Here is a 25,705-nt window from a genome sequence, read left to right as displayed (position 1 = left end):
GCGACGAAGAGCTCGTCGTAAAGGGTTACGTCGACGCTAGCTTCGACACAGATCTGGATGACTCTAAGTCACAAACTAGATACGTGTATATTTTGAATGGTGGGGCAGTAAGCTGGTGCAGTTCCAAGCAGAGCGTCGTGGCGGGATCTACATGTGAAGCGGAGTACATGGCAGCCTCGGAGGCAGCGCATGAAACAATTTGGGTGAAGGAGTTCATCACCGACCTAGGAGTCATAGCCAATGCGTCGGGGCCGATCAAGCTCTTCTGTGACAACACTGGAGCTATTGCTCTTGCCAAGGAGCCCAGGTTTCACAAGAAGACAAGGCACATCAAGCGTCGCTTCAACTCCATTCGTGAAAATGTTCAAGATGAAGACATAGATATTTGTAAAGTACACACGGACCTGAATGTAGCAGATCCGTTGACTAAACCTCTCCCTAGAGCAAAACATGATCAACACCAGAATTCCATGGGTGTTCGATTCATCACAATGTAACTAGATTATTGACTCTAGTGCAAGTGGGAGACTGTTGGAAATATGCCCTAGAGGCAATAATAAAAGCATTATTATTATATTTCCTTGTTCTTGATAATTGTCTTTATTCATGCTATAATTGTGTTATCCGGAAATCGTAATGCATGTGTGAATAATAGACACCAACATGTCCCTAGTAAGCCTCTAGTTGACTAGCTCGTTGATCAACAGATAGTCATGGTTTCCTGACTATGGACATTGGATGTCATTGATAACGAGATCACATCGTTAGGAGAATGATGTGATGGACAAGACCCAATCCTAAACATAGCACAAGATCGTATAGTTCGTTTGCTAGAGTTTTCCAATGTCAAGTATCTTTTCTTTAGACCATGAGATCGTGTAACTCCCGGATACCGTAGGAGTGCTTTGGGTGTACCAAACGTCACAACGTAACTGGGTGACTATAAAGGTATACTATGGGTATCTCCGAAAATGTCTGTTGGGTTGACACGGATCAAGACTGGGATTTGTCACTCCGTATGACGGAGAGGTATCACTGGGCCCACTCGGTAATGCATCATCATAATGAGCTCAAAGTGACCAAGTGTCTGGTCACGGGATCATGCATTACGGTACGAGTAAAGTGACTTGCCGGTAACGAGATTGAACGAGGTATTGGGATACCGACGATCGGATCTCGGACAAGTAACATACCGATTGACAAAGGGAATTGCATACGGGGTTGCTTGAATCCTCGACATCGTGGTTCATCCGATGAGATCATCGAGGAACATGTGGGGGCCAACATGGGTATCCAGATCCCGCTGTTGGTTATTGACCGGAGAGCGATCTCGGTCATGTCTACATGTCTCCCGAACCCGTAGGGTCTACACACTTAAGGTTCGGTGACGCTAGGGTTGTAGGGATATGTATATGTAGTAACCCGAATGTTGTTCGGAGTCCCGGATGAGATCCCGGACGTCACGAGGAGTTCCGGAATGGTCCGGAGGTAAAGAATTATATATAGGAAGTGCTATTTCGGGCATCAGAACAAGTTTCGGGGTCACCGGTATTGTACCGGGACCACCGGAAGGGTCCCGGGGGTCCACCGGGTGGGGCCACCTGCCCCGGGGGGCCACATGGGCTGTAGGGGATGCGCCTTGGCCTATATGGGCCAAGGGCACCAGCCCCAAGAGGCCCATGCGCCTAGGGTTCTAGAAGGGAAGAGTCCCAAAGGGGAAGGCACCTCATAGGTGCCTTGGGAAGGAGGGAGTCCTCCCTTGGCCGCCGCCCCCTAGGAGATTGGATCTCCTAGGCCGGCCCCCCCTGGGTCCCTATATATAGTGGGGGAAGGAGGGCCTCTCAACCACGCCTTTGGTGCCTCCCTCTCCCTCTCCAACACATCCTCCTCCTCCATAGTGCTTAGCGAAGCCCTGCCGGAGTACTGCAGCTCCATCACCACCACGCCGTCGTGCTGCTGCTGGAGCCATCTCCCTCAACCTCTCCTTTCCCCTTGCTGGATCAAGAAGGAGGAGACGTTACGCTGACCGTACGTGTGTTGAACGCGGAGGTGCCGTCCGTTCGGCGCTAGGATCTCCGGTGATTTGGATCACGTCGAGTACGCCTTCCTCATCCCCGTTCTTTGAACGCTTCCGCGCGTGATCTACAAAGGTATGTAGATGCAATCCAATCACTCGTTGCTAGATGAACTCCTAGATGGATCTTGGTGAAACCGTAGGAAATTTTTTGTTTTCTGCAACGTTCCCCAACACTTTTCTCAAGAGCATAAGTATTCTACGATGGGTGAACAAATTACTGTTGAGCAATTGACAGAATTGAGCATAGTTATGAGAATATCTAGGTATGATCATGTATATAGGCATCACGTCCGAGACAAGTAGACTGAGTCCTGCCTGCATCTACTACTATTACTCCACTCATCGACCGCTATCCAGCATGCATCTAGAATATTAAGTTCATGAAAACAGAGTAACGCCTTAAGCAAGATGACATGATGTAGAGGGATAGTTTCATGCAATATGATAAAATCCCATCTTGTTATCCTCGATGGTAACGATACAATACGTGCCTTGCTGCCCCTTCTGTCACTGGCAAAGGACACCGCAAGATCGAACCCAAAGCTAAGTACTTCTCCCATGGCAAGAACAACCAATCTAGTAGGCCAAACCAAACTGATAATTCGAAGAGACTTGCAAAGATAACCAATCATACATAAAAGAATTCAGAGGAGATTCAAATATTATTCATAGATAGACTTGATCATAAATCCACAATTCATCGGTCTTAATAAACACACCACAAAAAGAAGATTACATCGAAAATATCTCCATGAGAGAGGGGGAGAACATTGTATTGAGATCCAAAAAGAGAGAAGAAGTCATCTAGCTACTAGCTATGGACCCGTAGGTCTGAAATAAACTACTCACACTTCATCGGAGAGGCTTGGATGATGATGTAGAAGCCCTCCGTGATCGATGCCCCCTCTGGCGGAGCTCCGGAACAGGTCCCAAGATGGGATCTCATGGATACAGAAACTTGCGGCGGTAGAATTAGGTTTTTGACTCCGTATCTGATCGTTTGGGCGGATATATACGGGAGGAAGAAGTACGTCGATGGAGCTTCGAGGGGCCCACGAGGCAGGGGGACGCGCCCTCCACCCTCGTGACCGCCTCGTGACTTTCTTGGCGGAGGGTTCAAGTCTCCTGGGTCTTATCTGATGAGAAAATCACGTTTCCGAAGGTTTCATTCCGTTTGGACTCAGTTTGATATTCCTTTTCTTCGAAACCCTAAAACAGGAAGAAAACAGCAATTCTGGGCTGAGCCTCCGGTTAATAGGTTAGTCCCAAAAATAATATAAAAGTGGATAATAAAGCCCAATAATGTTCAAAACAATAGATAATATAGCATGGAGCAATCAAAAATTATAGATACGTTGAAGACGTATCAGCGGGGCAGCAGCATTGTCTCGGTGGACCTTTGCAACAAGGCCCTTGTTGCAAAGCCCCTAAGCACAATAAGCTAGTTGTTGCAAAGGTTCTTGGTTGACTGGGGTGGTAGATCCGACGGCTATCGAGGCGGTTGATCTAACCAGTTTATCAGCCGGCGGACGCGTCGCACTGCCCAATATTAAATTATCGAGGAACATATTCGAAGATCATCACATAAGAAAAGCCCGAAGTTGCGAGTATTTATTTAGGAAATAGAGGATTTGTAATTGTAAGGAAAAAAAAAAACCTTGAATTTTGAGGTCGTGCTATAGGTACGGTCAATATCACCGTCTTGGCACGGATCTTTAAGCAACACCGAGTCTCCTTGGACCTCGCCTCGGCCAATTCGCTGGCAGATCCCCAAACCGATCAATTTTTCTCACCAAAAGGGTTTGGGCGTGTCAGGATTGGATCGATGGCCACGGCGACGGCGGCGGCAGGGGAGGTGCTGCAGCACATGGGACCGGTCCCTCGAGTGGAAGAGACCAATAATACGGCGGCGGCGGCGGAGGAACTCGGGGGAGACGACGAAGAGATCCTGCGATTCATGGACTCGGCGGACGGCTACCTCCTCCTGATGGATTCGCTCTCCTCCGCTCTTCGCCAGGTACAGAAAAAAAGCTGTTATGCAATTTCAACCTTCAGAGTAGAAAGAAGGTTGCTGAGCAGTAGTTTGCTCTGATGATTTTATCCATGTTGTATTGCTACCTACCATCCGGATCTAGGTTTTTTGCATCTAGTTCGAAAGTTGCTATGCGACAGTGCTTTTGTGAGAATTTACTGGAGAACTGTTTGCCTAATGCAGTACTGTACTGTTGCGGTTCAGAAATAAACGTGAATGATGTTCTTTATTTTCTTAGGGTTGGCTTGATCTGGCAAGTGCTCGCCACTCGATGGGCGCATCACGTGTTTCAAGTATGCTGTTTGATCATAAAGAGCAATCTGCAGCCACTAAGCTGCAAGTAGTTTATCCTGCAGACTTGCAACCATCAGGTAACCACCTGTGTGTTATTTCAGTTGACAATCGTTATCGACAACTCAGAGCTGCTATGGCAATCATCCTTGTTTTCTTATGGAGTCTAATCTTTGTATCTTCTCCAAACTACTAGAGTTATAGTTCAATGTGCAAGTCATGAGCTTTTCTTTAATCATGTTTCAGAATCAAACCCACATTTTTCTCTATCAAAGTGGTGCTTGCAAGAAGAATCAAACTCCAGTGATATTGTCTGTGCGCAGGATAGCGCTACAGCAAAACTAAGGTACAGAGGATCAGCTGCTACCCCAGGTGCACTATTTCTACTTTTTTTTAGTGCTCATATGTGTTAATTAATTTCCCTTTCTCACATTCAAATCTTTTTTTGTTAGATAGATAGTAGTAATGAATCAGATGCAACTACTGCAAAGTCTTCTACTGGTGTTGACGTTAACAGTCAGGTAAAGTGCAATATAAAAGCCTGTTATCTTTTGAAAATTTGGCAGGTAAAGGCAACATATGCAAATCGTATAAATTGGACTAGTGTTGTTTTATCAAAGTGAATGTGCCAACTCTAGGTAAAGATAGAGAGAAATTTCCGGTGAATCTTCTTAAAAGCAACATAAATAGAGCACCAGTTGTGATGAATCGGTGTAAGTCAATGAAACAAAGTTTTATGTGTTTGAGCGGTTAATTTGGTCAAGCCTCACACTAATATGCCACAGGCCAGACCTGTTTGTACATCAAAATGAAGTTTCAAGGCATGCAAATATTGTAGTATAAAAGCGACACTCAAGTTTGACATGTTTTTCTGAAGTTAGTCTTGTTGAATATAGTTCATTAGGCATGACATTATAGGATCGTAAGCCTAGCATCAGATCACCTAATTGCATAATGAGCAGAGGGTGGGTTAAGATCTTATCACAAATGGGAGCAGCCATTGGTGTTGATGATGCGATGTCCCATGCCTGCTTGATGCAAGCTTGGCGTACTCGATCGCAACGGATAGCGGCGTTCCTTTGGGCACTAGCGGCACTGCCCTGGTACCAGAGCAGAGGTTGGAGGAGGTCTTCCCGTCGCGCAACTCTCCCCTAGATCAGATTAGAGCATCTCCAGTAGCTGCCCTATTTTAGGGCACTAGCTCTTTTTAGGGCACTTGGGACCAAACAAACGTCCTCCATAGCTGCCCCATCACAAAAATTTTGCAAAACTTTTTTTGGGCAGCCCTAAAATGCGGCAGCCAGTGCTGCAAATGTACATGTGGGCAGCTGCTGCAAAACCAAAATGGCCTGCAGCCAGCCCCCGCGACCTCCAACCACAGCTGCGCCTGACCGCCCACGCCGCCGCCGCCTCCAGATCCGCGACCGCCGAATCCACTCGTCTCTCTTCATCCCCAGCCGTCAAACCGACAAAATCGCGCCATTGTTGCCGTAATCTGCTGAAATCCGCCGCATCCACAGTCGAAATTCACCACATCTGTCGCGCCGCCGCCTGATCCTCCTCACCTCTCGTCATCTCTGCCTCCTTCCCCGGCTGACCCGCCGCAGCCGCCATGCTGCCAAACGATAAGGGCAAAGCCGGCTTCAGGGAGGGGTGGGGCTTCAGCCGTCCGATTGGTTCGGCAACGAGTTATAGCATGGTGGCCGATGGTACTGGCTTGGCACCTTGCCGATGGCCGACATCGCCGCGTGGAGCCCCTTGGCGCGCGAGAGGCTCAACTTTTCGGAGATTGAGTCTCGGCAGGCGAAGGAGCTTTTCGGGCCGCCGGTGACTATTGAGTCCAGCCAGGTCAAGCTGGCCCCTGCATTGTTGTTAAGGAGCCGGACAACATCAAGGAAAGCGACGAGGAGCCGATGGCGAGGTTTGCGAGGGATCATACTAGTGGTTCATATTAGTGCTCCCATATTTCCAAGATCAAAAGACTTCCATTAAACCCATGCCGGCGAGATGCTCAAAAAATACTTTGTGGTAAGCCTTTAGTAAGTGGATTTGCAAGCATTGTCGTATTGATATGCTTAACATTAATAGTTTGATATGGGATTCTATCTTTCACAACATGATACCTTATGTCAATGTGCTTGGTAGGAACACTTGACATGTTGTTACTCACATAGAAAACTGCGAGTTCATTATCACAGTACAATGTTAGTGGTTTGAAAATGTTCTGTACCACTTTAAGTCCGGGAATGAAATTCTTCAGCCATACAGCCTGCCCGGTGGCCTCATAGGATGCTATTAATTCCGCATGCATCGTAAATGAGGCATTTATCGTTTGCTTGGAGCTTTTCCATGATATCTCCTCCAGTGAGTGTGAATATATAATCTGACATGGATTTTACTATCCACACACCTGGCAAGATTAGAGTCTGAATAACCAATAACTTCTAGGTTATCAGACTTCCTATATGTAAGCATGAAATTCTTAGTGCCTTCCATGTAACACCACTTTCTTTGTGGCCTTCCAGGTGGTCTGGTCCTGGATTAGATTGGAATCTACCAAGCATCCAGTTATGAAAGCTAGGTCTGGGCGTGTACATACTTGAGCATACATGATGCTTTCAACAACTTAAGCGTAAGGAACCGATTTCATCTATCAGTTTCATTTTGGTTCCTTGGACATTGGAATGTCCCAAACTTATCACCCTTGACTATAGGGGCAGGCGAGGAAGAGCACTTATGCCTATTGTATTTCTTTAGCACTCTCTCAAAGTATGCCTTTTGAGATAGTCCCAATGTTCATTTGGACCCATCTCGATGAATCTCAATGCCAAGGACATACAAGACTTTACCGAGATCCTTCATATCATAATTTGAAGACAAATCTCTTGGTCTCATGCATCATATCCTTATCGCTGCAAGCCAACAGAATGTCATCCACATATAGGACTAGGATTGTGAACATACTACCTTTAAATTTAACATATATTCAGTTTTCCATTTCATTTTCTTTAAAACGAAAAGTTCTTATAACCTCATCGAACTTGAGGTGAGGTACCATTGCCTTGAAGCTTGCTTCAAGCCATATATGGACTTCTTTAAACGACATGCCATGCGTTCTTTTCCTTTCACAGCAAAACCTTCCGGTTGAGTCATGTAAACATCTTTGTTCAAGTTGCCATTCAAGAATGTCGTCTTAACATCCATTTGATGTAGTTCTAAATCATAATCATCCAATTGATCCCTTCCCTATGTGTGAAACCTTTTGCTACAAGTGTCGCTTGAACCTTCCGACGTTCCCTTTGGAATCATATTTGGTTTCCTAGACCCGCTTGCAGCCTGTCATTTTGGCTCCATCTGGAACTTCTACTAAGTCTGAAACATCGTTTGAGCTCATGGACTTCAATTCGTCTTCCATGGCGGGTAACAATTTGGACAAATTTTCATTTTTAGTGGCTTCCTTATTTGAGGTCCGATCTTCTACCTTCCCCATGTCACTTACATCCTTGCTCATGTAAGTGACAAAGTCGCTCAGGGTGGTTCGTTTTCTTTCCAATTGTGTGGTCTTCTCACATGCTCATTAATTTGTACTTCCTCCGTCCCATAATGTAAGACGTTTTTTGACACTACTAGTGTAAAAAAACGTCTTACATTATGGGGGATGGAAGGAGTACATTTCTTCTTGCACCGGAAGGGTGAGGATTAACATCGGGGTGAGGATCATCATTGGGTTAAGAATCCTAATTATGCTGAGGATCCACATCAGATTCAGGATCACCAGTAGGTGCCCCGTGCATATTGGGCGTAGGGATAAAGTTCTTTTGGATAATCGGGGATGGAACATACACCTGCTTCTCTTCAAGATCAATTGCCCTAACCTTAGTGACTTCATTATCTTCAAAAAACACCGCTTGTCTGGTCTCCACAAACTTGGTGGTATGACCCTAGCAATAAAAATGACATCCTTTTCCTCTATGAGTATGGTGCACATAGCTCCCACTTGCGCAGGGTTCGGGGAAGGGTCCGACCACTTTGGGTGTGTGAGGGTACCCAATGAAAAAAAAATCAACTGTCTTTTGGTCCAACTTCTTAATTTGTGGATTGAATACTTTACCTTCAGCAGGGCAGCCCCACTGACATTAGTAATTCAAGCTCGGTTTCTTTCCCGTCCACTTCTCTTAAGTTGTGCTTGGTGCTGACTTAGTTGGAGCAAGATTCAGAATGTGTGCAACTATTTTCAATGCCTCCATCCATACTCCATAGACTTACTGGTAAACTTGCATGAATAAGCATGCTCCGCATCATATCCATAAGGGTGTGGTTGCGACGCTCAGCTGCTCCATTTTTCTGAGGTTCACCTGGCATTGAATATTGGACAACAATTCCATTTTCAGCAAAATTTATGCAATTAATGGCTGCCATTTTTATGGCATAATTACGAGGTCTCGGTAATATCAATAATTGATGTCTTAATAATGTTGAAAAGTGATATTAACATCATTGTAATTCCGACCAATGTTGTTTTGCAATTTTATTAATTTTGCATGCAAATTGATCAAACCAACGTAGGGGTAATTTTTGTGCAATTTTATTCAGTTATGTTCTTCTCCTTATGAATATTTTGAAATTATGACAACTTTTGATCCTCATGGTTTCAAGAACATCGAGCCGCTTACTGGAAATAATTTCCAGGCATGGAAAGACTCGTTGTTGTTGCACTTAGGTTGACATGACCTTGATTTGAGGGAAAGTAAACTAGAGGAACCTAAAATGGTGCCACTGGGTATGCTGACCTTACAAATGCTTATGATATTAAAGTTCAGAAATGAGACTCCTTGTTATGAATTTCTCTATCTCAATTGATATAAAAGGGGCTATTCCCATGAAAGAGAATGCCGAATATTTAAATCAGTGGAGGAGCAATTTAAGGGCTCAGAAAAAGCTCTTACATAAGCTTCTGGCCACATATGATGGGCACGGAAATGTGAAGGAACATATCTTAAGTATGAGCAATCCTTCAGCAAAGCTCAAAATAATAAAAGTGGCGCATAGCTCATGTCAAAGGAGCTTTGCCGAAGCATTGCTCATACTTAAGATATGTTCCCTCACATTTCCGTGCCCATCATATTTGGCAAGCATCTTATGTAAGAGCTCATCGGCATAGACTTTTTCTAAGCCCTTAAACTGTTCCTTCATTGATTTTAAATATTCAGCAACATTCTCGTTCACGGCGATAGAGTTTTATTAGAAATTCATAATGAGGAGTCCCATTTCTCAATTTTAACATCATAGGCCTTTTTAAGGTCAGCATACCCACTGACATCCTTTTTAGGCTCCTATGACTTACTTTTGCTCAAAGTGAGGTTCATTCCTTGCCGGCCTAAGTGCAACAGAGTCTTTTCATGTCTGGAAATTGTTGTTCTTGAAACCACGAGGATTGGGAGTTGTCACAACTTTACAATATTCGTAAGTAAAGGCAAAGAACATAATAATTGAATAAAATTGCATGAAAAATAACCCTAAGTTGGTTTGATCAATTTGCATGCAAAATTAATTCCAAATTATATCACCGTTGGGTAGAAATAAGTAAGAAATTAATGGAGGGCGATTGAAACATTGCAAAACAACATCGGTCGGAATTGCAATGATGATCAGATTAATCTCAAAGCTAAAATCAATTTTTTTAACATTATTAACACATCATTTATTGATATTACCAAGAGACCTCATAATTATGCCATAATGATGACATAGAGGTTAACTGCATATTTCTTTTGGTTCCATTCTATTCAGAATAGTAAATCATAATTTACAACATATTTTCTGCCTATTGTCAATTTACAACAGTGCAAAAACATACTGATTTTGAGATTAATCATAATACATAAATGCAGTAAATAAAAAGAAAAATGTGCAGAACATCAGTTTAGGCTCAATAACCCGTTGCTGCATGTTATTTATTCACCCAGCAAGAAAGAATCTTCAAGGAAAAATATAACCCCGTCGGGCCAACACAACCTAGGCCTCGGCCCATGACCATAATTGGTCTGCCAAGACCCAAAAGCCCACTTGCGCGTCAGTTTCAATCGTATGATCGAATCAACGATTGGGATCAATCTGAGGCGGAACAAAACGGCTCCGGATCAAAACCCTAGCTTCATTTCCCATGTCTCCCTTGATTTTCGGAGCGGCGACCCAAGTTCGTTGACCATGTCGGCGCGGTGGCTGTGCTCGACGAAGCAGCGTGCAGTGAACCGAGTCCCGCGCGCTCCTATGCCGAGTGTGGCTATTGGCAACACACACACATGGCCCATCAGTGGCGTCATTGGGGACGCTTGTACCGGCGACTGCCGGTGCAATCTTTGTAGGCGACGCCGGCGTGCAAGGCGCGGACAGCTAGTGTCCATGAGCGCAACAGTTTCTTCTGCTTCTTTTCGTGCCTGGCCCCGAGCGAAGGCGGTGTCGCTGACGTCAAAGAGCACGACGCGAACTCATTTGGTGAGCCCCAAATCTTCTTCTTTTCTCAATTTCAACATTTGGGCTTTGATGGGGGATTGTCTTAATTAGGGTTCGGGTTTCAGTCGAATTAGGGAAAATTTGGGGGTTTCTTGATTTTGCCAATTCGTCTTGTTCTTATTGCTACTAGCACATATGCCTGTGCTTTGCAGAAATTGATAAATACTTGAATTTAGTGAAACCTGTGTGTGCAAGTAGAATGCCTCATGCTGCAATGTGAAGAAAACTCTACTTGCCTCATCCACCAAAAACGCTCACCAATGCGGCACGGCAACATCTGGGCGGTGCCACCCGGCAGCATGGAGACCTAAATTTCAATTGAACTCCCGCAATTAATGCTTCCAATTTAATGGGGCCTTTACCATCATTGATCCAAGCAATTTAATCTCGCTTCCGCAGCCTCTCTTCTGTTTCCCAAGGGATAAATCATATCAACGTCTCACCCTCTGCTTATCAATTTCCAAGACTGCTTGTTGATACCCAAGGTAACTCGGGGATGCATATAAATTGATGGGATTCAATGTAAAAAAGCAAGGTGGGACTATTTAACAAGTGAACAAACATGAAAAAATGCAGATTATAGGATTGTTGCTATGTTGCCCTGCCTGGGCCTTGGGCTGTACGAAGCAGCTGAAGCGGCGAGAGAAGCAGCCTTTGTGCGGAGGCTGGGGCACTATACCGTTAATGGATAAAATATATTTAGTCTCTTTCTATTGCACATAATAGTAGCTTGGTTTTGTGGCTAGCACGTGAAGCTGCTGAATTGTTGATCTTGGGATCGAATCACCCTCTGGCATTTAATTTATACACGAGAGGGGGTGTTGAAGTGTATATGTGGGTTGCCTAGCCCTTTCCATTAGTTCGTACTTTTGGTTGCGGTGGCTAGTACATGAAGCTTAACAATAATTACCTAATTAGCACTAACCCATAGCTATTTAGGCCTTGACCCAAACCTATTAAGCCTATACATTAATCATTTTACTTTAACATAGGCCATTAATCAATATGCATTAACCATTAGACTTAAACAATAATCTTTAGTAGTTAATCATGATCATTAACATGAACATACCGTCATTAGGAATCTAATCTAGGCATAAGTAGCTCTGATACCATTGTTGGATATAATTCATTGGGCATGATATTATAGGATCGTAATCCTAGCATCAGATCACGTAATAATTGTGCAATGAAGCAAGGGTGGTTTAGGATCTTACCGCCAATGGGAGCAGACATTGGTGTTGATGATGTGATGTCTCGTGCCTGCTTGATGTAGGCATGATGCAGGCTCGGTGTGGTCGATTGCAGCGGATTGCAGCGTCCCTCCGAGCGCCAGCGGCACTGCCCTGCTACGGGAGCAAAGGTCGGAGGTCTTCCTGTCGCACAACGCTCCCCCAGATCGGATTAGGGGTTTTGGGATGTAGGAGGCAGAGTAGATAGATGAACGTGAACAAGTCAGATCGTGTGTGGCCGGCTGTCACTCCTCTTTATATATATATGGTGCTGGCGATCAGGGCGCGTTAGTTGGGGACTTAGGGTCAAAGGGGTACGAACGTTGGTTTGTGACCACCTCCCCTTAACGTTAAGTTATCCTTCAGCCCATTGGGCCTAGATCAATACCAACAAGCCTGGCTTGTGAACTGTACCCAAGTTTGACATTTGTGCTAGTAAACTCAGAATTTGGCAATCGTATCTGAAAATGATGAAAAACAGCAGATTCAGTCAGGGGCCAGAAACTGAGCCGCACAACACAGCTACATATTGGCCCATAAATAAGAAAGTTGTATAATTTGTAAATGCTTAAATTCTATTGATTCTTCTTTTGCTTTGTACCTAAGGTTCAAAAGGCGAGATCAAAAGCATTATCAGTCTTTGGAGCATTGGTGTCTCCAAAACTGCGAACGGCCCAAGTTTCCTTTGAAACAGGTTCTGTTTCTAACAAAGAACAAACTCTGCTTTAATCTTTATGTTGATCTAACTGATATTTTTGTTTCATGTAGCACTTGAACTAATTGTGGAGTTAGCTAATGCAAGATCAGCCATCCTCTCTAGTTTCTCCCAGATAAAGCATGAAGCATGATTTCCTACCTGAGTTTGAGGTTCTGTATCCTTGCGCGCCATCTATCCTATTTGGGGTACCAGCAATTATACAATCAGCAATGGCTGTGGACACTATATGAACTGTTGATGTACGTGTGGGAATGTATATTTTTGTCCATTTGTTTGTTGTACTTTGACTTTCCTTATCAACCATGGGAACAAAGACAGTAGTTTTTTTTGTAAGTTGATATTCATTTACCAAGTTAAACTCTCTGATTATCACAACTGCAAATTTAGGTTTGTATGGTTGAAATAGAAACATAAATACATCCGAGTTGCCTAGCCTGTAACCAGGGGCCTGATGACATAAGACATGTTGTTCGAATGCAAATTGGCAATGGACGTGTGGAATATGCTTGGTCTTGAGCTTGTTATCAAACAGGCACTGAAAGTTGACAAGGCAGGTGAGCTTGTGTTGGCACATCTTCTGTGCCATCCAGAACAACAAATTCAAGTGTTGGGCTTGACGAAGTTCAGAGAAACGATGGCAACGACGGCTTGGTATTTGTGGTATGAAAGGCGAAAATTGACACATGACGAAGAAACTCAAAGTGCATATCAAATCAATATGTCAGTGAGAGGCTTAGTAGCAAATTATACCATCTCTTACAGCCCAAAGGCTCACGTCCGTTCAGATGCTTGGTTGAAACCAAAGTATGGTTACGTGAAATTAAATGTTGACGCGGGATTTGATAGTGACACACTCGCAGCAACATTTGGAGCAGTTATCCAGGACCATGGGGGGAAATTTATAGCGGCTGCTAATAAAAAGATGGACCTTTGCTTCGACTTGTTCACAGCAGAAGCAATTGCAGTGAGGTTTGGTTTGAATCTTGCTAATACCGTTGGATGTAGTAAGATTGAAGTGAATTCGGATAGCGTGGAGGTGGTGAATGCGTTGAGCCAAGGCTACTCTTCTTCAGTCGCTTCATTCATTATAGACGACTATTATTTCATGTCATTAGGTTTTTTCCATGTCATTTATGATCATTGTAATAGGGAACATAATCGAGTAGCTCATGAACTAGCAAGGTTAGCTAGGTTTTCTTCTCCGAGTGTTTGGATGGATAACGCCTCTAATGAGGTTATCCCTTTACTTGTAAACGATGCTACTTTACTTATGAATGAATAAAGGAGAAGAAGTTTATAAAAAAAAAACATAAATACATTTTGGTCCCAGGATTAGTCGGAGGCTTCAACATGTTCTTGGTCGACGCGCCAACTTGCTACCAGAGTACTCATCGTTTTAGGTCCTACTCCTATGATTTGCCTTTTAGGTCTACTATTGGAGAGATTTATGTGTTCTCCTCCAGTTCTTTCTTTTATCATCTGAGTACGCATTGTTTTCACACCCAACAGTAGAAAGGCTAGAAGGCAACAACACACATTGAGTTGGTGACTTGTTGTGAAAGGGTCAGCACTCGTTTTATCATGAAAGATAGTCTTCCCAGAATGGTCTACACCTTCGGGTTTTTTCTGTTTCACCCTGCTTGAATCTTTGTCAAATACTCCCTCCGTCCCAGTAATGTAAGACGTTTTTTTAACACTAGTGGACGGAGGGAGTATTTCGCAGCATGCTGTACCGGCCTGTTGAATCTCATGGACAAATACTGGGTCTGCAGAGATGATGGATTTCCCGCCAAATACTGGGTCTGCAGAGATGATGGATTTCCCGCTCGATCCTTAAGTAGGTACAGGAAAGAACCATTAGATCGTTGGATCTTGAATCCAGGGCCTAGGACAGTGCCTCCCAGATAACAAGTGAAGCATATTTTCTTACCTGAAGCAGCAAAGCATATTGGCCGCATGAATTTAGTTTTCACATCACAAAATGGTAATGAGGCAGCTCTAGTTAATATAGCTGTGGGAATTTGCTGCTGCGATCTAGTAGCTGGAGTAGCCGAGGCGCTAGTTACATTGCTTAAGTGTCCCACAGACTGTTAGTGTTTGGCTTAACAGGGTCCTTTTTTGAGCCTCTATGCCACGTAGCTTCACTTGTATTGCACGCTATTGTTCAGGGAAAAGGGCGATCTTACCAGTATTCTTCTCTTGCTCATGTTCTGGATACTCTGAAGTTAGTATTTACCAACATCCATATTTGTACCCAACTTCATATCCAAGATAAACGTTTCAGTCAGGATAATAGAGGTCTGTTATCCGACCGCTTTTCATCATAACAACTACTTACTTCTGGGAGATACATCAGGGGTCCCTTAACCGAGAAATTTGAGTTTCTATTGTTATGATTCAAAGCACTTGGGAGCGAAAGGGCATTATTTACATGGCTTTTCACATGAATGTTCTGGCAGACAAATCACAGCTGAGAAGCATGAACGCCGATGAGGATAGGCCAAGCACATTCACATTCGTAATGTGTAGACTAGATCCATCTGATAGCTGTCCGGCTTAGTCGAGGCTTTGTTATACACACACCTTGTGGCCTGTAAATGGCGAATACACGTCTTCGGAGCAGACCTCCCAATTGGTTACACTCACCAGCCAGAAATATGTTGGCATATGATTAGGCAGGCAACAATTTGCCGACAAGATTGTCTTCTACATCAGATTTCCTTTGGTTGCAAATGCTCCATTAATATACGTATCTGTTGAACGAAGCTGAGCACTTAGTAACCCTGCAAGCTCAAATGCAGGATCAGACAACATAGTAAGAACAAATACTTTTTGTTGCGGTAAAAATGAAGGAAACAAAAAACACCGGTCACTAGCTAACTGTGCAATCGAAGACTAGTCTGAATATGAATGACTAAAGCGCAATACATGCACTCGAAAAAGAGCATAAATTATGCAATATGTGCATGCTTTGATTCAAGGGTACCTTAATATCCTGTTCCTTCCAGTGCGAGTCAGGTCTGGGAAGTTCCAGCTCACAACTTTAATAGGACCACGCAGTCAATTTGGTGCTATTCTTGGCTTGCATCATCAACCAATTGGTACCTTGATCTCACAGTCTGCATCAATTCAATTGTTTTTGTTATTATGTTCTCTTGGAGAAGCTTTTGGCATGAGTTGCGGAGTAAAAATAGCAGAGATACTCCCTCCGTTCCAAAATAGATGACTCAACTTTGTACTAACTTTAGTACAAAGTTGAGTCATCTATTTTGGAATGGAGAGTAGTTCTTAAGCAGAAGGCAGACTAAATGATGCAAGAAACCTCTAGAAGTGTGACGTAGTAAAAGTCTTCCATGTGCTGCATAAGAGCTGAGCCATCCCTGATTGAGCGAAGTAGATTTATCTCCGTCTGGAGTAGTTTTTCCACAAGCTGTGTCTCTCCTTTCATCTGGAAAGAGTTTAATATGCCCAACTAGTCAAATACAATTTGAGTAACATCAATTTTATTTAGCTATGCATTATTTTTTCTCTTCCTAATGTTTCATGCTTAAAATAACATATGACTATTTATAGGGTATGTTTGGATGGTGACCAAAATCAGCCATGTCAGTTTTTTCGCAATAGCCAAAAATTTGGCTCTTGTTTGGATGGTTGCCAATACTTTGGCATACATATGCCCTCCAGCCAACTATAGTTACATTTTTTTTGCTAACATTGACCAAAAATATTGGCTAGCCAAATCTTGGTAGGGTTAGCTTGGGCTAAAATCAAACGCACCCATATTGCTAAAAACTAGAATACAAATCTTCTCGTGGCATTTCCTATACAGGTAAACATATCAGCTTGTGGTTGGTAATCTGCAAGCAATGTCACTATGGTAAGGAGAAAAAGACACTCACAAATTCACTAACAAGCACGTCAGGGGTGTACTCGCCTATCTCATCACCTTGGTCTTCATCCAAAATTTCCTTTGCCTGTGTCAGAATACAAATGCAGTTCTAAGTTCGTGTGAAAACTTGAAGATATGAAGGATTAAAGCAGGAAATGTTGACAATACTTAACCAAATATACTATTAGAAAAAAAGGTGGATTGAAACTAAAAGGTTATACAAAACAATTTTACCAGTGCATCTGTTAGATTTCCACATTTAAGATAAACTGGTGTTTCCACATGGCAATAGCCCATAAGACGTGGCACTGTTGGAATGATATCTCGATGATTGACAACTCTCCAGCTATCTTTTACTTTCTGCATATATTTATCCAAAAAAAGTTCAAATTCAAAAAACAGGCTGTGATCACAATCTGCACTACCAACTTAATTCATATAATGATACATTTACACATGATTCAATACATGAAAACAGCCCTCCATGATTCGCAGTTGAATTTTAGCCTGTTTCTATTTAGTAAATGGTCTATGAATAGAGTTGCAAAATTCAGTTACCGCATTGTAGACATCAGCAAACCTTCTATTTCCAACTCTAGGAGAGCCAAAATTGTACACTGTCACGAATATAACACCATTCCTATACAAGGGGACATGAAAAAAATATGAGCATCCACCGAATATAAATTTTGCAAACTGCAGGACAAGAGGTAAATAGCATACATACATATCTTTGGTGTACTATGTTGACACGTTTATAACAGAAGCAAAAATAAGTTGGAAGCCAGGTGTTAGTTGTGCACTGTAAATTCTATTAAGCATTACGTGTTTAGCAAAACTTAAAATAAAATGAAAGAGCATCCTGACGATGCTCTCTTTCTTTGTTACATGGGCTAAGGTTTTGTAATTCTAGGGTGGGACAGTTAAAACTTCGTCAAAGCATTTTAGCCAAGTATTTGGTATCACTTAACTAAGATTGTCTCGTGTGTTAGATGTTTGACTGAATCTTCTTTCCACCTAAACCCTGGACTGAATGGAATCATATTGTCTATATGAAACAACAAGGTTATGGATCAAAATCTAAGTCAAGCTTACTTAGCCATTTGACTTGATGAAAGTTCAAGAGCGAGAAGGGTTGCCAGTGCTCCACCTAAACTATGTCCAGTTACGTAGACGTGCCACGTAGGTATGGTTTCTGCATCTTCTTCATCCCTACAGTGGAGAAATAAGATGCTCTATGAATAAGGTTAGCGAGAACTAATTGAAAAAAAGGATTGATAGCACAAAAGGTACAACTTGAGTTTTTCCTGCTGCATCATTTCGGACTAACTGCTACTTTAGTTTACAATACAAGAGATGCTTATTTTGTACTCCCTCAGTCCCAAAATAAGTGACTCAGTACAAAGTTAGTACAAACTTGAGTCACTTATTTTGGGACGGAGGGAGTAATAAAATACTCACATATATCCAATGGCGTGTCTGACAAGAGCCATGATCCTATTCCTAACAGAGTCATATGCGCTTAAGAATCCACTGTGAACCTAAAACATAATATGACATTAAGCTGGTAAGCTTACACTGACAGCAAACAGATAAACAAGTGAATGCAGAGAATATATTACTAACTTGAACTTCTTGTTTGAAGTCACCACCCAGCCTCTCAGGGTTTAGTCTGGAATCAACTTCAAAATATGCTGTGTTAAGTGTAAGTCTTTTTAGAGATTCCAATAAGAGACTACATACGGAGCAAAATGAGTGGATCTACACTCTAAAATATGTCTATATACATCTGTATGTAGTTTGTATTGAAATCTCTAGAAAGACTTATATTTAGAAACGGAGGGAGTACATTTTAATGGTAGCAATTCTTAAAATGAAAACGCAGAAACTAATGGGGAAAAAACTGTGATGTGTTAACTCTTACCCAGCAGGGACAAGCATCAAGTCCGTTATCAAATCCTTCCACCTTGTCTGAGAGGACACACAGAAACCAAAGTAAATAAGATGGTAGATGGAGAAGTTAATTAGTACATATTTCATTCAGAGAATAGAAGTGGGTCCTTCATGTTATTATTGCATACTTGCTCAGTCCCTCGAAAGGCAACAACCAGTCTTCTTCGTGAAGAATCACGCCAAATGGCAACCTGCAGAGGTTTGTTAACATATGCAACACAACACAAAGGCAAGGAGACAGCAAAACTCACTGATGCCACAATAGCTAACGTTACTCACCTGTGTGTCCGTTGAAACATTATCCAGAAAACATATCTTCTCAAAGTCTGATTTTATAAAACTGGAACGCCCCATTGAAGTGGCAAGCATAGCCCATGCCTCCACAGCAGTCTCAGCACTTGCAAACAGTTGACGTGTATCATCTGTTTTCTGTGTATTTATGGACACTTCGGTGGATGCAACAGCAGCACCATCCTCATCAACAGAATCTGCAGCACCTTGTTCTTCTGCATTCGAATTATCTTTCTGGTTTGCTTCGTCTACTGAATCCTTGCCTTGGGATGAGAAGTTCTTAGAAAGAATCACCAAAGCTCCTAGTACATTCTCTGTTTGAGACAATACATCACGAGATACTTCATTAATGTCTGGAAAGGAAGCCTGCACTGCTTCTTTAGCAGGCTTTGTGCTATCTTCATTGTCAACACTGACTGTATGTTCAGGAGTTGTTTTGCTGCCATCACTGGTTGATGTATCTGCTGTCGCCAGTCCAGATTCTAAATATAGCTGTTCAGCCATTTCACGTGATTTTGATCCAAGTGAACTTAGCAGGTCAAATCCATCCAATTGCTTAGCCTCTGGAAGAGAATATCCAAAGTTCTTAAGAACATTTTGGTTGAGTGTTTTGGTGAAAGCACTCCAGAAGTACTCATCAGGTTCCTTCATATCGGTTGATGTGTTTCCCTCACTGTTAACAACGGCAGCAGTGTCTACAGGTTCACTCTGGGAATCTGAGTTCTCTCCAAAAGCTATCGAATCAATCTTCTGCTGTTGCAGTTCATCTGAACTAATAGAGTTATCCATGGATTCGTCAGGCCTTTCAGAAACCTCAGCTTCACTATCAGAAGACGATGGCTTTAGAAGGTTTGTGTCAGTTAAAGAACTCAGTTGCCCAAATGCAGATTGCACGAACTGGCTTGCATTTACAGTTTCAGATCCAAGGACCGTCCTAAGAGCAGATCCTAGGCTGCTCTCTTCAAGAAAGTCAGACACAAAAGGTGTTCTCCACCATTGTTTATCACGCTCAATGTCATCATAACTCTTGTATTTGACCTAGTGTGTTAATAATAAGAATTAAGATAAACCTGAAATCAAGTCTATGGCATTGTTTAAGGACTGAACTATTGATATACAGAAGATAACGTGTAGGCTGTCCGTATACCATCTTACCTGTTTGTGCTAGGAGAACAGCAGCAATGCATAATAGATGGGGATCCCTGATAAATATAAAATGCAGTAAACTACCAGCGAAATTTGCCTATGTACTCCTCGGTATACGACTATACGTCATTAGAAAGACCATTTTACCAATGAGTAGCCAACTGTGAAAATTATTCTGCTGGTTTTGCTTTTAGAAGGATGAAAGAAAAAATGGAGATTTTTCTTTAGGAAGGTACTTTGTATCCCTCTGGGAAACAAGGATCAGTTCACTATGGCATACACATTCCAAGGGAGTACAGCGATGACCAGACTAATTTTTTTCTTGTAGAGATCTTATTCTTACCTCCAAATCAATAGTTCCACCACCATCAGCACCAAGGCCTTCTAATTCGACAGTGATGTCATGTTTATTTCCTAAAAAGAACAAGGTTATCCCAAAAGTCTCCAAATGAATTCATATAATCATATTAAATATTATTGGAGAACATAATGTCTGATTGCACTAAAAGCAATGTTATCACATGCACTTGCACTGTGAAAAATGAACTGGCACGGCAAGAAGTTACCATCCTAGATCTATACATATTTTCATTTGGTCAAACTGCTATAACTGATAAAGTAGTTAGAGTGACATGGTTCCTCTAGGAGTTGCATACAGCCATACAGTGGTATAGATCAGCAACGCTGAATGCAATTGAGCAACATGTGCAGTCGTCACCACAGTTCCAATAACAGTAACTGTATCTGATCCAAGGAGTTCTAACACAGTTGGTAGATTGCATCTTGGACGTTTTCAAATGGGTGGTATTAGTAAGTTACTCTGATTTTTCAACTGAGACAGGTTTATTAAAATCTGCTCCCAAGTTGGTCTGGTTACAAAATGTAGCATTTTTCTATCCGATTAAGAGTCAATACTCCATAAGCACACACACACACACAACAGATGGAAACTGTGTACGTCTCAAATTTCTTCATAGATCGGAAAATGGTCAGCTCAATTCCTGTATGGATTTTGGATTGGGGTCTGTACACACGACACAAGTTCCACTCAGAATGAGTAAAACAGCATCCATGGCCCCATATTGAAATACCTTATAATCACGAAAAGAAGTATCAAAGAACAAACTGTCATTTTTTGGGTCAATACAGAGAGTTACCATCACAAAGTGTTTCAAGATACAACCCAGCATTTCCCATTCGTTTGTGTGGGGTGATAAGGTTTGCATCCCAAGCCTCAACCTATTGAAAAAAATGGCACCAGATGCAAAAAAAGAAAGGCACAAATATTATCTGTGGTGATACCAGAATATAATGAAGTAGGTGATTAGAAGGAAAATTACAAGATGCATACAATTGGTTGATATGGCTATGTCACTTGCTATACAATGTAATGTATAGTTTGCTCATCTACTTGTTGATTAAATAGAAGAAATTTCGAATTTGCACCATGTACTCCAGTCATCTGATACCTCTGATTCTGAGTTAACCCCACAACAGAGAGCTGAGATTTGTATTTTAGTGTGTTATTAAACTTAGCAACCATGGAAACCTCACTGGTTCACTCTAAAGAACCAGATTCGGGATTATCGTAGACCTGAACAGTATTCGCTGACTTCCAAGATGCAGAACTATACAACAACAAAGATATTATCTAGTACACAGCTTAAAGTGAGTCCAATATCACTATGAGCTCACATTACTTCTTCATACCTGGAGTAGATTTTCTAGAGACGTCCTAATGTTAAATGTGAAATCTTGATTCCAGGTTGGCTCCTTCGTCCTACATTAATCAACTGCTGGAATCAGAAACTCCAGTGACGATGGAAAAAAATAGCGATCTCAAGTGTATCAAACATTTTATCAAGAAACCAACCCCATTAGGCGTGATATATATCGCATACATTATTTTCATAATATAAAGAGGAAATTTCCAACTCAAAAAGAAAGAGTTACTCACCCCCATTTAATTTGGCTCTTTGCAGTTTGACCGTTAAGTTGTAGAACTACATAAGGATCACTTGTACCCTGAAATGGAAGGAGAAGGAAGTTGTTGATGAAGTAGAAGAAAAGAGCTTCATGTAGCTTCATGTAATGGTAGTTAAAATGTGTAAACTACTGATTCATTCAGTAAATATGGGAGCTCTCAAACTTCTTGGGCCACTTATATTAAAACTGAGAATAGTATCCATAGATTGTCCCAGATATCTTAGATAACTATATTCAGCAACTGACAGTATATTTTTTACTATACCCATCCATTATTCAATATTCTCCGCAACGAAATAACTGAAGCGCCATGAACAAATAACATATGCAGCATATATATACTGAAGAAACAAACAGTAACTACTCACTAGCATATTCATCACCATACCCATGGATCCATTGCAGGAAGACTGTTGCCTTTCTTGAGCCTCACAACTAGTTGGCCATCGTATACTTCATGGAGAAACACACTGCAATATCCACCGCACCATTCACAGCATTTAGAGTGACGACAGCTTTCAAAATTGCATTGCCCTAGTTGGTCAGAACCACAAATACTTGCAGGTTGCAGCGCAATTCACAAACATTACGATCCGGTCTCTGTGGGGAAAGGATACGGCCACAACTTACTCGGATAGGAACACCGTCTGACACTCGGCCGCGTCCGTCTCGCGCCAGCCCGCATCTGCCTGCCAAACCAGACGAACAGAACGCTTGCCTCCATCAGCTCCCAGGAACACACACAGGATTTGTTGACGTATAAATATATTGCCTAGTCTCTTCCATCAGATCGGTCTTTTGGTTGTTCTCCCTCCATCCTTGAAAGAGTATACTTCCAACTTTGTTGGAGAGTCAAACTATTTGAAAGTTTGACCGAGTTTGTGAAAAAATATATCAATGTTTGTGAAACCAAATAGGTATATGATGAAAATATATTATATCATGAATCGAATGCTACTAATTTGACGGCATAACTATTGGTGTATTATTGTATAAATACAGTCAAGCATAAAGTTTGACTTCCCAAGAAAGTTGGAAGTACACTCTTTGAAGGACGGAGGGAGTATTGGTTAGAGCCTCCTTTGGTTCATAGGAATATTGTAGGAATTGCAAAGGATAGGAACTTTGTAGGAAAAATTCCTCTGGAGCCCTTTGGTTTGTAGGAATGGATTCCTATTCCTATGTAGAATAGGAATCAATCCTTCACATTTCAAAAGAAAAAAAACATTAGCCTAGACTCAATGGAAAAATTCTTAGGCTTCTTTTGGTTCATAGGATAAGATTATCATAGGAATAGGAATCTTGTAGGAAATGAGATGACATGTATCTCAAATCCTATGAGTAGGAATAGGAAACAAGATGTCATTTGGTTGACACCAAACGAATTTTTCCATTGAGTCTAGGCTCTTTTTTATTTTCCTATGAAATGTGGAGGATAGGAACCAATCCTATGTAGGAATAGGAATCCATTCCTATGAACCAAAGGGCTCTAAAGGCAAAAATTCTATAAGAATCCTATCCTTTAGAATTCCTATGAAATTCCTCTAAACCAAAGGAGGCCTTATCCTATGCATCAAATCAAATGACATCTCTTTCTCTATAGGATTTAAGATGCATGCCATCTCACTTCCCGTGATTTTCCTATTCCTATTCCTATACTAGTGCAGTTGAAGGATGATGGGTAGAAGGGGGACAGGGGGCTCACGGGTGGGGTGCTGTAGGCTTCGAACGCGAAGCCGGCGAGCACGACGGCGAGGTTGAGGTCGAACTGCGGGTGCGGCTGCTCCTCGTCCCCGACCGACCCGTCGTCCGCGGGGCTCTCCGGGCCGGGCTTCACGGCGGAGGGCTGGCCGCCCGCGCACCTCGCCCTCAGCCCCGCCGACCTCCGCCGCCTCCCCCTCCTCGCGCCCCAGCACCTCACGGCCCGGTAGCTCGCCGGCGACGAGCGCCCGGAGAGGGACGCGATGGGGCACACGCTCGCGAGGGCCGTGGAAGCCATGGAATGGAAGAACCTTCTCCACTCTGCTGGTTTCGCCCGTGGATTCCAGTGTGCGCGCGCCGTTCAGAGTGGTGATAAAGAGGGCCTGACGTCAGGGGATCCGGCTCCGGCGAGGTGGGGAGAAAAGCGCGCCACGTCTGCGCTGCACCGCTCGGGGGCTGCTCGCTGGGCCCCATGATTTGCCAGCTTGGAGCTATGTGTGCTGTGTGTGTGGTCTGTCGTGGTCGCGAAGTCGGCAGGGCGCACGATTCTCCTGGCAAAACGAGCAACATATTCTTCCAGCATGTCTTTGTTAAATCCTACTCCCTCCGTTGACAAGAACATCTTTTTTTTTTTGAGAATGACAAGAACATCTTATATTTGTGAACGGATGGAGTATTTGTTTCAGCCCAAGCAGGTATGGTTCTTAGCGATCATGATGGGGGCATCATATTCGGTTCAGGTCAGCACTTGTTTTTCTAGGATGATGTGCTGGAAACGGAGATATTGGCTATAAAGGAAAGTCTCATTGTATGGGATGGGATTTGTGGCACGCGGGTGTGGGGGCACATAGATAGTGGGCCGTCGATCTGTGCTATGATTTGTAATTTTGTCTGTGTTTGTGTATTTGCTCTTCTATATTAGTAAGGACATATCTGTATTTGCATCGTAAATTGAAAGTAAAAGTAGTATACCTGTTTCCATGGGACCATTTTTGAATGTACGTAACAAGTGTCCAGTAAAATGGAAGCCTTGTGTTAAACCGTTCAATGTGTTCTTCTCCCAATATATCCTTGATGTACCCTCTGCATCTCTTCTTAGAGCTCTTGAAGTACCATCTGCTTCTCTTCTTAGAACTCTTGAAGTACCAACTGCTTCTCTTCTTGGTACTCTTGAAGTACCATCTCCTTCTCTTCTTAGCAGTCTTCTAGACGAGAAGGATCCAAGCTATTCTGTTACGAGTCACTCAGAGACGACAATGACAAAACAACAGTACGAGATGTATTACCGAAAAAGGCTTTCACCCCACTTTATAGATAAAAGGAAACCACCACAGCCACAAGGTCCAACCGATGTTCAAACCGCACGCGCGCGCGCGCGCGCACACACACACACGCAACCATAGTACAGACACACAAACACATAGTACAAGAGGGTTCTGCTAAGGGCACAACAACTCAGCAATCCCTAAAGAAGAAAAAACAAGTGCGGTAGCCAAATCCTCGAATGGCTAATCCGGCTTTGGGGGTGGTGGAGGAAGCGGCAGCGCCAAGTGAAGAGCCATCGCGCGGAGATCTGCAATGTTGATGTTGATGGCGTCTCGGTCTTGGGGGCGGCTAAGCGGCCTTCAAAGCTGCAAGTAACCATAGAATTTGAAAATCGCGTCACTGGCACGGCAGAGGGGAACACGCTGGATGACTAGATGACTGCAGACGGTCCAGAGCGTCCACACGAGGACCCCGATGCCCAGCCACCTAATGTGGCGAGCGTGGTGGGGTTGCCTCGATTTCCTCGAGGAGGTCGGGGAAGTTGGTGTTGCACCAATGCCCACCCACGGCATCATGGAAGCAGCTCCACATGAATTGAGTCGACACACAC

General features: G+C 42.9%; 2 protein-coding genes across 7 annotated transcripts; one reads left to right on the top strand and one right to left on the bottom strand.

Moving 5' to 3' along the window:
- The first annotated feature begins 3,785 nt into the window (after nucleotides 1-3,785).
- Nucleotides 3,786-13,238, top strand: LOC125538983 (coiled-coil protein). 2 transcript variants are annotated; one of them, XR_007296602.2, is made up of 7 exons: nucleotides 3,786-4,094; nucleotides 4,348-4,480; nucleotides 4,647-4,772; nucleotides 4,857-4,921; nucleotides 6,926-7,032; nucleotides 12,752-12,839; nucleotides 12,914-13,238. XR_007296602.2 is itself a non-coding variant. In XM_048702318.2 (6 exons), the coding sequence occupies exons 1-6, from the start codon at nucleotides 3,903-3,905 to the stop codon at nucleotides 12,991-12,993; spliced, it is 684 nt and encodes a 227-aa protein (XP_048558275.2). In that variant the 5' UTR covers nucleotides 3,790-3,902; the 3' UTR covers nucleotides 12,994-13,238. The 2 variants fall into 2 exon arrangements, 1 of the variants encoding a protein (XP_048558275.2); XM_048702318.2 differs by lacking the exon at nucleotides 6,926-7,032 and having other exon boundaries at nucleotides 3,790-4,094.
- A 2,164-nt stretch (nucleotides 13,239-15,402) lies between these two features.
- Nucleotides 15,403-24,232, bottom strand: LOC125538982 (putative triglyceride lipase). Of its 5 annotated transcripts, none has more exons than XM_048702313.2 (19): nucleotides 23,834-24,229; nucleotides 22,759-22,817; nucleotides 22,517-22,598; nucleotides 22,100-22,167; nucleotides 21,853-21,922; nucleotides 21,300-21,381; nucleotides 20,486-20,556; nucleotides 18,985-20,034; nucleotides 18,834-18,896; nucleotides 18,677-18,723; nucleotides 18,379-18,424; nucleotides 18,214-18,293; nucleotides 17,848-17,964; nucleotides 17,311-17,392; nucleotides 16,987-17,112; nucleotides 16,763-16,837; nucleotides 16,186-16,311; nucleotides 15,850-15,982; nucleotides 15,403-15,646 (listed from the first exon to the last, which is right to left on the bottom strand). In XM_048702313.2, exons 1-18 carry the CDS (start codon nucleotides 24,125-24,127, stop codon nucleotides 15,935-15,937), a joined length of 2,586 nt encoding a protein of 861 aa, XP_048558270.1. In that variant the 5' UTR covers nucleotides 24,128-24,229; the 3' UTR covers nucleotides 15,403-15,646; nucleotides 15,850-15,934. The 5 variants fall into 5 exon arrangements, with proteins under 5 accessions (XP_048558270.1, XP_048558271.1, XP_048558272.1 ...); XM_048702314.2 differs by having other exon boundaries at nucleotides 15,403-15,616; XM_048702315.2 differs by lacking the exons at nucleotides 22,759-22,817; nucleotides 23,834-24,229 and having other exon boundaries at nucleotides 22,497-22,598.
- Between the last annotated feature and the right edge of the window lie 1,473 nt (nucleotides 24,233-25,705).

The sequence above is a fragment of the Triticum urartu genome, chromosome 2A (assembly GCF_056163025.1).
Source record: "Triticum urartu cultivar PI428250 chromosome 2A, HENAU_Tu73, whole genome shotgun sequence".
In the NCBI taxonomy this organism is placed as follows: Eukaryota; Viridiplantae; Streptophyta; class Magnoliopsida; order Poales; family Poaceae; genus Triticum; species Triticum urartu.
The sequence above is the reverse complement of the archived record's forward strand: the minus strand, read 5'-3'. Positions and strand labels throughout refer to the sequence as shown.